The following is a 9732-nucleotide window of genomic DNA, read 5'->3' as shown; positions in this document are numbered from 1 at the left end:
GTTAAAATTATTATTATTTTTATTTTAATATTATCAAAAAATATTAGATGAGATAAATAATTTTGATACATTACCATCAAATTAATATTTTTAAATATTTAATATTAGATCATCTGATATCATATTTAATGCACATGGAGGAGAAATGGATAGTGTTATGGAAATGGAGTGCATCATCATCATCCATCATCATCATCACCAATCACAACTCCTCACGCCAAAGCCTTGCGAAAGCAACATAAGACAAGCGCACCGTTCTCCTCCCCATCCTACCAAATCGCATGATTCTTGTTGCTTAAACAATCTCCGAAGAGAGAATGGCGACAAGGAGAGTCCAAATTTCCTCCCGGCGAACCGTTTGAGGCCCTTCGACCTGCTCCCACCGTCGGTTGAAATCCCTCTCTTCTTCGCCAGCGCTTTCTTCTCCATCCTCAAATCCAATCTTTTCTGCGAATAATCCCGATTTATTCTTGGAATCTTTTTTTTTTTTTCTGATCATGTAGTTTCAAATCGATACCCCTCGAGTTTGCCCCCTTTTTTTCCTCATAGTTTCTGGTTATTTTTGCGTGTTCGGTTGTGATAATGCTCGCAAAATCTAATTTTTGTTCTTGTTATTAGTTGCTGCTTCTTGGAGAAACTGTTTGCGCGGGGTTTCCCCTTCCAGATCCATCTTCGCTGCTTTTCCTCAGTGGAAATTCTTGAATTCGCCCCCTTCCAGCCTTATTGTATACGAAAAACCCTGAAAAGTTGGGGTTTTTGGAGGTTTTGCGTTGGAAATTGCAATTCTTCCGTTACAACTGGGATTCCACATCGATTCTTCCAAGAATTGCTTCTTTCTAGTTCTCTAGGACCATGATCTAGTGGTATAATTCTTCAGGGTTCTTAAAGTTCTTCCCTTCTTATTTTGATCACAAACGTTTCTGGCCGAAACGCTCTTCCCTTCTTGTTCCTCCTGATCTTGAATTTTATACTCGATTCGCCTTCTTTCAGTACCACCATGGGCAATGCATTCGACTGTATGCCCAAGAAGGGCCCCGCAGGCGGCATCAGGTCAAGGAGCAAGCAGAACTCCAAGTCGAGATCACAGAGGAAGATGGCGGCGTCTGAAGAGGAGCTCCTGCACCGCCAGGCCCTCGCAATGGCGATTCAGCAGCACCAGTTGTCACAACGGTTCGAAGGCTCCATGTCCCGGAGGATTGGGTCCACGAGCTCTCGGCGGCGAGACCTCCCTGATTCGATTACTAATGGAAAGCTGGTAATTTCTCTCGATGATCCTCTGTGATTCATGAAGGCATAATCGGTTGCATGAGGGTTGTACGTCTTACTGTAATAAATCCACAAAAAGAAAAATAATCATAGTCCTGACGATGTTATGCATCAATTTTTACAATTTTCAACTGGCAGAAAAAAGAAATCCAGATAAGATGTACAATTGTGATGGATGGATAAACTGTTCATGATTGTACCTGAATCATGACATCCAGAAGGGCTGAAACATATGATGCTAATAGGGTTTGTGGACCATCCTGCTTTTGCGGATATGGTTTACACATTCATGTCATTTAGTAGTAAAAAGCTACTTGCTTATACTTCTACTTTGGAGCTATGTGCACATCCATCCTAGTAAGTTCAATTTTCTGGGCCAGAAGATGACAAAATTCCCAGGTTAAACTATGGGCTCAGAGAATAATACTGGCATCTCCACTTAGGTCAGCATAACTGGAACTACATGCTTTTTCCCGACCAGCTTCACATGCAACTTGAAAAGAATCTTTATTGTTCTCTTTCTGAAGAAAGAGAGTAACTGCAGCTAACATAAGAGTTGTCCTGTAGTCAATATTCTTTTTCAACTAGTCCACAATATTTTAATTTATCAAAAGATATCAAGTTGTCTAGGAGCAATCATATTAACAAATGATGAAAATATCAGGTCTCGTTAATTGGAAGGGTAGGTGCAACAACAGTTTAAAATATCCTGTATTAGCGCATGTAACAAATCCAGACTACCAAACTGACAGCCAGTTCTTGGCATGTAGAAGTCACAGCTGTTATATAAATGAACTATAAATCTTTCAGATCTAATTTATTGGAAGGGTGGTGCAACAATAGTTAACATCCTTTATTAGCACATGTAACAAACCCAGACTACAAAGCTGATGGATATATTTTTTGCAGATGCATGCAAAAGTTATTTTTTAATGTAGGTATGCTCCACTTTATATGTAGCCATATTATTTTATAAGAACAAGAAAATCTGTAATATGATAATTCTAGCTTCCTTGTCTGTTCATATCTCATGCATCATGCTGTTTATTTCTGCAAAGCCACTCTGAATGAGCTGTATGTTTGAAAGTTGGATGCCCTGAAATCAACTCTCGTACCATGACCTTTCCTACTTCTGGCCATTGTCATGTTTGATGCAAAGCATATTTCATTAGAGAGCCACTGTGAACCCATCTTTTTTGTACACAGATAGTACGCTACTTGCATATTCTAAAAGAATAGAACAATAGAATAGTACCTTAATCTTAACCTATTGAGTTACGTCACTGAAACATACACAACGTACTGGAATCTGGATATTAGGTTAACTATAGGCCTTCCCAAATTTCAATATATGAATCCATATGTTTCTTAGTTTTTATTGTGTTGGCATGTTTATTTGTGAACTTCATCCTAAGGTATACTTTTCATAGACTTATTGATATTCTGGGGGCATACCTCAAAATTGATTTAAAGGAACTTAAAAGTCTTACTCAAAGTCGATTTGCTGTGTTGTTTAAGAATGTACTATGTTGTGTTTAACCTATGTTTTTACAGGAGTTTGAACTTTTAGTTATGGAAGCATATTGAAAATTCAATTATTCTCACCAATTTCTGGATATAGGATATGGCTCTTCATGAAACATTCATGTTCTTTCTTTATACAAGATATTTATGGCTCTTGTTCTAGGTTTCTGTTTCACATCGCTATAAGCTAGATAATGTGCAATCAATTTCTTCAGGGGAAAGGGCCTAACCATTTTCTTTTAATCTTTGGGAACTTTGCAAAATGTACTTTCAGCATCCAGTTTCTCTTGAGAATCTTGAGACAAAGAAAATCATTCTTGTCCATGGAGAAGGATTTGGAGCTTGGTGTTGGTATAAGACTCTATCTCTTTTGGAGGAAGTAGGATTGCTTCCTATTGCTTTGGATCTCAAGGGCTCTGGGATAGACCTGACAGATCCAAACAGCGTAACAACCTTAGAGGATTACTCGAAGCCTCTAACTGATTATCTTCACAGCCTTCCTGATGATGAAAAGGTGAAGGGTGCTCTTGGTATTGTCTTTGTTTCTTTGCAAACTGAGTTCTTCTTATAATTTGGCAAATATATTTCATAGGTGATATTGGTTGGTCATAGCTTTGGAGGTGCTAGCGTATCTTATGCACTGGAATGTTATCCAAAAAAGATATCAAAGGCAGTATTCCTCAGTGCAACAATGGTATTGGATGGACACAAACCTTTTGATGTGTTTTCTGATAAAGTAAGTATTCCCTTTTAGGGGGGTATCTGTGTGTGTGTGTGTGTGTGTGGTGCTTATACAATGTTATGCAGTGCTTATCCAATATTACATTTAGCTGATTCCTCTTTGACTGATCTAATAACTATACACACTGATCTTGCGTGACACTTTTTAACCTCAGATAACTGTTTCAATAGTTCAATTGAAGTTGGGAAATTTGTATAATTATCATAACCTCAGATAACTGTTATGATTATCAATTGAAGTTGGGAAATTTGTATATTTATTCTTCTTTTTATTTTATTTTTTTAAAGTAAGTGCGAAAACTGGATCCTAGGGCTTATTATCCGCAATTTCAACAGAAACTATTTTGTGTATGTTAGCATGGTAACTGACAGAACTTTCTTAGACTTCATAAGCTAGTCCTGTTATTCCCAGTTTAAAGCTATGACATTGCTGCTCCTGTCTCCTCTGTGCTGTCCAGTTTCCTTATTCATGTCAACTATCTTTTCAGCTGTCATCTGCCGAGGTTTTCTTGAAAGAATCCAAGTTTCTAGTTTACGGAAACGGAAGAGACAAACCTCCTACAGGACTCATGTTTGACAAACAGCAAATTAAGGGACTATATTTTAACCAAAGTCCTTCCAAGGTTTGGATTCAAACTCTCCTAGCTTTTCTAATTTTTCGATTTAACGGAAGCCTTTTTGCAAAACTGTCTCTATAGTTGTATTTTGTCCAACCTAAAATGGATGGATGCCAATTTTTTTTTGTTTTTCATTTTTTGCAGTCTTATAGAGACAATTTTCTTGAGAGTCCATCTATATATTTGTACTGAATTTTGCATTGAAAACATGAATGCAACTTGGTTTGATAGTCTGTTTAAAGAATGTCATTACTGTTTAGACATTGAATTTACTGCCTTTTATGAACACATGCAGAAGTTAAAAGTGCCTGTTTACTGTTTATTATGTCTTTTTTTTTTTTTTCTATCCTTGCTCATGGTTGTTGTGCTTGTTGTGGTTTCCAAAGGTAATTGAATTTTAGCATATTGTTGACTGCCACATAATTTTAGTAGAATGATAACCACTAAGATTACCTGATGCTAAAAGGGAATGAGTAATTTTGCCACTAAAAGGGAACGAGTTGAACATGAATGAACATAGACCTGCTTGTTCTCAACTCTGCCAAACAGGTCCATTGTTCATGCTTAGCTGATGCTCAGCTAGAACAAGAGCAGTCATGTTTGCTATCAGCTTGGCCAAATTCCAGCTCTGTCAAGGAAGGACTCAGCCAAAAGGGGCTAGATGGTGGGAATGATGAGGGATGCACACCGGAGAGGGCCACATGTCATGATGTCACTATAGCATGAAAGTTGGTGTTGGCAGTAGAGGAGTTGAGGAGAGACATGTGCCACCTTCAAAATCATGAGTTTTGAGGTTCATAGCTTGTTGAAGGATGGCCATGACACTATGAGGTTGGGATAAAGTTTAGATGGGGAAGAAAAAATTGTGTGTGTGTGTGTGTGTGAGGGGAAGAGAGAGAGAGAGAGAGAGAGAGAGAGAGAGAGAGAGAATACAAGGCTAAGGTCTAGAAGCCCAAAATTTAGTTGTTAATATATTCAGGATCCACCATCTTGTTAAATTGAACCATAAAATCGAGGTAAAGTGATAAATTATATAATATATTATTATAAAGTGTATTAACTCTGGCTTTTAACAAGCCAAGCACACTTGAGACTGCTTGTTGCACCAACAAACATAAGTAAGCCATTTAGGTAGTATGACTGATCTCGAGAATGTGCCTGGTTTGAGCCAAACAAAGGGTTGACCCTAGTTTGCAAATGTTGAGCCTTTTCTACAGCCTTCTAGAGCTTATTCCATGTGAAGAAAACTGATAACATATGATTCTGAAACTATCTATTCGATGATTCTGGTTGCCATATCAAATGTATCATTAGCTTGCGTTCCAGACTGAAGTTCGTTCTCATAAATTTATGTTCCATGAGTAATGCAGGATATCGCGTTGGCTGCAGTATCCATGAGACCTATCCCATTGGCACCCATCATGGAGAAGCTGTCCCTCACGCCCGAAAACTATGGCACGGCGAAACGTTTCTTCATCCAAACACTTGATGACCACATGCTCTCACCCGACGTCCAGGAGAAGCTGGTGAGGGAGAACCCTCCTCATGGGATCTACAAGATCAAAGGGTGCGATCACTGCCCCTTCTTCTCGCGGCCACAGTCGCTGAATAAAATTTTGCTTGAAATTGCACAACTTCCTTAGCAAATCTTACTAGTGTTCTCTCACACTATCTCGTAACGAGGGGGTGTTCTGCCCTGTGGAGGTTGTACAGAGGTGAAGAGCGAAAAAGGTCATTAGCAGCTCAGCAATGATGATTCGTTTGTGTTTCTGAATCCAATTAGCAGCTCAGCAAGTTAGATCCCATGTTATGCGACATGAAACTAAATCCATAGGCCTACTTCATAAGCTCTGGATGCTTGGGAGCTTTTAATGGTCACAGTGGTAGGAATAATCAAATGCTTCTTGCACTCCATGGCAATTGTTGGCTCAAGCCTTTACAAGTCATCACCTTTGACTCTCATCAGAAAGGTTTTGTAAGTGTTTTAGAACTTTGTTCAACTGTTATCTAAGGTTACAGTTCTGGAAAAACTAAAGGGTTTGAATTATATTAATGGATTATGCAGTTTTCATATGCCTTAAAATTTATTATTCCTGTAAATTTGACCCATCTCCATTAAACTAATATTTATAATGTTTTCTATCCCAAGTTTTTATATCTCGTCGATACGAATTGACAGGAGTCTTGTGTGATGGACTCATTTTAATTTCATCATGTTCTATAAGAGTTCTAGCTTTTTTAAATTTAATTTTATTCCTTTAAGATAGTATATAATAATATGCCTGCAATATGTTTATAGAAATATTGAAATGTTACTGCTATCTTGAGATAACATCAAACAGAACATTTACAATACAACATTCAGGTCGAACGTGATTTACAAAAGAAAATTATCAAATAACCTCAATATATATTTCAAATGTATTCGCAAACGTACTCTTAATCCTTTATCTTTAGCTTCTTAATAGAACTAAAAAGCAATCCCAACATTGAGGATTTAAAGCTGGAAAATGTCAGAGTTGAGTGTTCATTAATAACAGTTGTGGATGATCCAAAATTCAAGTTCTTGATACTAATAACAGATCAAATCGAGGATGCCATCGACGGATCTAATTCTTAACATGATATGTATTGGTTAAACATAATCCAACTCAACAAATTAGGTTAGGAGTTCTGCCTCGATTGATGGTGAGCTCAAACTATGCTGTAAAAATAGTGAAACTCTGATTGGTGCTAACTAGTCCAATTGGTAGGATAGATAATACCTACATGAGTTGTCTTGAGAGATGGATGATGATTGTGTTCACATCATCATACAACATAATCATTGTTTAGGCATCTGCTAAATCATCCGAGCAATCCATATGGAAATAACAACAAATCCCACTCTGATTCTTTAACATCATAGACAATGCTCAAATTTAGTTTCTACAATAGCAGAGATCGTTTCATTCACAAACAAAAGGAGGCAAAAGAAGCTGAAGGGTCTGAAGTGATGCAATTTAACAATGGTGGATGAAAACAGAGGAAGTCTGCTCTCATCCAATATCCACATCTGAAGGTAGCAAAGTATAGATAATAACTAATTTGTGTGACTACAATCCAGAATTAGTGGAAAATTTATGACAATCCATGATGATAATTAAGTGTAAAAAGCAGGCAAATAAATACAATATTAGTGGCAATCGGGAAATTTCACATCATTTTAAGACAAACAGAAAGCTCGAATGTTTTAAGCATTGTCATCATGCCAAAGATCCTCTAAGCGAGAAGTCGATCTAGAAATATGATACATATGAACAGCTGTTGACGTATGACTAACATCCACAAGAACCAAGAAAAAGGAGGAAAAACAAGTATTCATATTACACTAGCAACAAGTATCGTATATTTTATGCCGCGGACAGCAATGAGTCACTGGCGTGCCACAAGTGCTGCATATCCAAGAACTTTCTTCCTTCACCTGAATCTTCACAGCATCACTTTCTAGAATACTGCACGTCTCAATTCATATTCTTTCTGAGGGGATTCATCCACATGCTAACGAAATTTCTTTCCATGTTTGTAAAACTACATCTCAGCTTCTTACGCAAGAAACTACTTGAATCCATCTAGCAAAGTGTTTCTTACCTTTCTTGTTCACAAATGCAATCCCTCTTCTTCTATTTCCCCGATACGCAATGGAAGCCCCTGCACACTGCCAACCAAACACCAAACAGGATCAGGCAGATGATTATATCGGTAGCTATCACTATCTTTACATGCCGACACCACAATCTCCTTCCTGCTTGTTGCACACGAAGTCTCGTCGAGCTCAAGCTCCTTGGCAGTGACATGGCACCAACTGTCTGTGGTGGCATATCGATCTTCACTGTCCTATCAGCATCATCTTCAATCACATCATCACTTTGAAGCACTTTATCCTTCATCTTCTTCTTGTCGTGATGGTTGCCACTGTTCTTCCCTAGCAATGGTGCCTTTGTCGATGTGGAACCATCACTAGATGCTGTGCCCTCGGAATTGTCGTCCAATGAGAAGGCGTATCGAGGCATGTTCTCCAAGGATGCTATGAGCCGCTGGACGATGGGCACCAAGTCATCATGAAAACCATTCTTTGCCACCTTCCTGAAACCATCTTGAATGTGCTCCAGGAACTGAAGAATCGCCAAATTCCCGACGCTAGGGTCAATGATGGCGAAGTATGTGTGGCCATCTGCCGTCAAGAATCCAAAAGTCCTGGTCCCGATGGAGTGGAAGTACCATTTGTGGAAAGCTGGCGCATTCTCAAGGCAGAGAATGGCCAAGGTCTCGAGCTCGTGGCCTTTGCTGTTGTAAGAATACAGAATCTTGTTCCCCTTGGCGATGCAGCAGTAGACCGTGTTGTCAATGGAAGAACCCATTTGGGAGCACTCTCCTAACTCTACTTCTATGGATTGGGAATGGGACGAAACAAGCTTCACGGATTTGGATCGCCGTGAATTCATCAAAGCTCTGAGCTTTACAAGAGCTCCAAGTTACCATCCGATTTTTTCCCCTTATATGTCACGACTCTTGATCCGTGTAAGAGATCAAAAGGCAGTTCTTTCTATGGTTTTGGAATTTTGCTCACGCACAAGTAAAATCACAGAGTAATGAATCCCGGAACCCTAAAAATCTACGCTATCGTTTCAGAACCTTACCCTTCCGCTCCGTCCTCGTCAACGAAGGACCAAATTGCACCGATTCCTCAAAGATATCGAACAACCATGCCGTGTCAAAGGATCAAATTCCGGCAGAAAAAAAAAAAAAAAAAAAGACAGGATCGTTTGAGCTTCGATGATCGATCGAAGTCGAGAAGATATCGACTCCGCAACTAGCTAGGGTTTTCAAGAAAGCAAGATTGAGGAGTACCGTGAATCCGAAACCAGCAGCTCGGAAGATCGATTTGTATTGGCTTGCGCAGTTCACAGCGGCTGCCGAACTCCGAATCCTACTACGAACATCAAGATGGCTAGATGGATTCGTATTTATCGCTTCTTTTCTTCCTAAAATTTGACGGACGAAACCAAAAGATGGGGTTTTTGGGTCAACGTAGTTCGTACCACCAACCGAGAAAGAACGCGGAAAGAAGTGGACATTAATGCCCCCACAATTTGCCCATCTTGTCTTAAATGATGCCTTAAAAGAATATTAATTGACCCTCACAAATGGAAATTGTGAGCACAGCAAAATTAGGTCGCCGAGCAGATGTCTCCCTACTTTTATTTCTTCTTATTTTTTAATTAGGGGTGAATATAAAAAAAAAAACCTCTCACTTTTTTTTTTTTCTTCTCGTAGGACACTACAAGCTTAAAAAAGAACTCATAATTTCTTAAAAAACAATTATTTTATCTTTATTTATCATTGATTGTGATTCTATCACACCAATCATCCCGTATTTGTTGGTCCCGTTTTTTTTTTTTCGTCTAATTGTTTGTATATACAAATTGGTAGATAATGTCGGTCTCATCCTCTCCTTGTAGAGATATTAGTCTTATTGTCCACCTCTCTCTTTCAGACAAACAATACCAATCGTCCCCCTTTCCTCCTTTAGTCGTCTGCATCT

At 38.7% G+C, this 9732-nt stretch overlaps 2 protein-coding genes across 6 annotated transcripts; one reads left to right on the top strand and one right to left on the bottom strand.

Annotated features, from left to right (window-relative positions):
- The first annotated feature begins 228 nt into the window (after positions 1 to 228).
- Positions 229 to 6221, top strand: LOC135645951 (putative methylesterase 14, chloroplastic). Of its 5 annotated transcripts, none has more exons than XM_065164905.1 (7): positions 231 to 384; positions 619 to 863; positions 991 to 1255; positions 3065 to 3304; positions 3383 to 3526; positions 4020 to 4154; positions 5519 to 6221. In XM_065164905.1, exons 3-7 carry the CDS (start codon positions 998 to 1000, stop codon positions 5789 to 5791), a joined length of 1050 nt encoding a protein of 349 aa, XP_065020977.1. In that variant the 5' UTR covers positions 231 to 384; positions 619 to 863; positions 991 to 997; the 3' UTR covers positions 5792 to 6221. The 5 variants fall into 5 exon arrangements, with proteins under 5 accessions (XP_065020973.1, XP_065020977.1, XP_065020974.1 ...); XM_065164902.1 differs by having other exon boundaries at positions 231 to 388; XM_065164901.1 differs by having other exon boundaries at positions 229 to 863.
- Positions 6222 to 7295: 1074 nt separating this feature from the next.
- LOC103995703 (phytolongin Phyl1.1) lies at positions 7296 to 9253 on the bottom strand. The gene has a single exon (XM_018830548.2). The coding sequence runs from the start codon at positions 8630 to 8632 to the stop codon at positions 7811 to 7813; it is 822 nt and encodes a 273-aa protein (XP_018686093.1). The 5' UTR covers positions 8633 to 9253; the 3' UTR covers positions 7296 to 7810.
- Between the last annotated feature and the right edge of the window lie 479 nt (positions 9254 to 9732).

Source organism: Musa acuminata, chromosome BXJ3-8, assembly GCF_036884655.1.
Source record: "Musa acuminata AAA Group cultivar baxijiao chromosome BXJ3-8, Cavendish_Baxijiao_AAA, whole genome shotgun sequence".
NCBI lineage: Eukaryota > Viridiplantae > Streptophyta > Magnoliopsida > Zingiberales > Musaceae > Musa > Musa acuminata.
The sequence above is the reverse complement of the archived record's forward strand: the minus strand, read 5'-3'. Positions and strand labels throughout refer to the sequence as shown.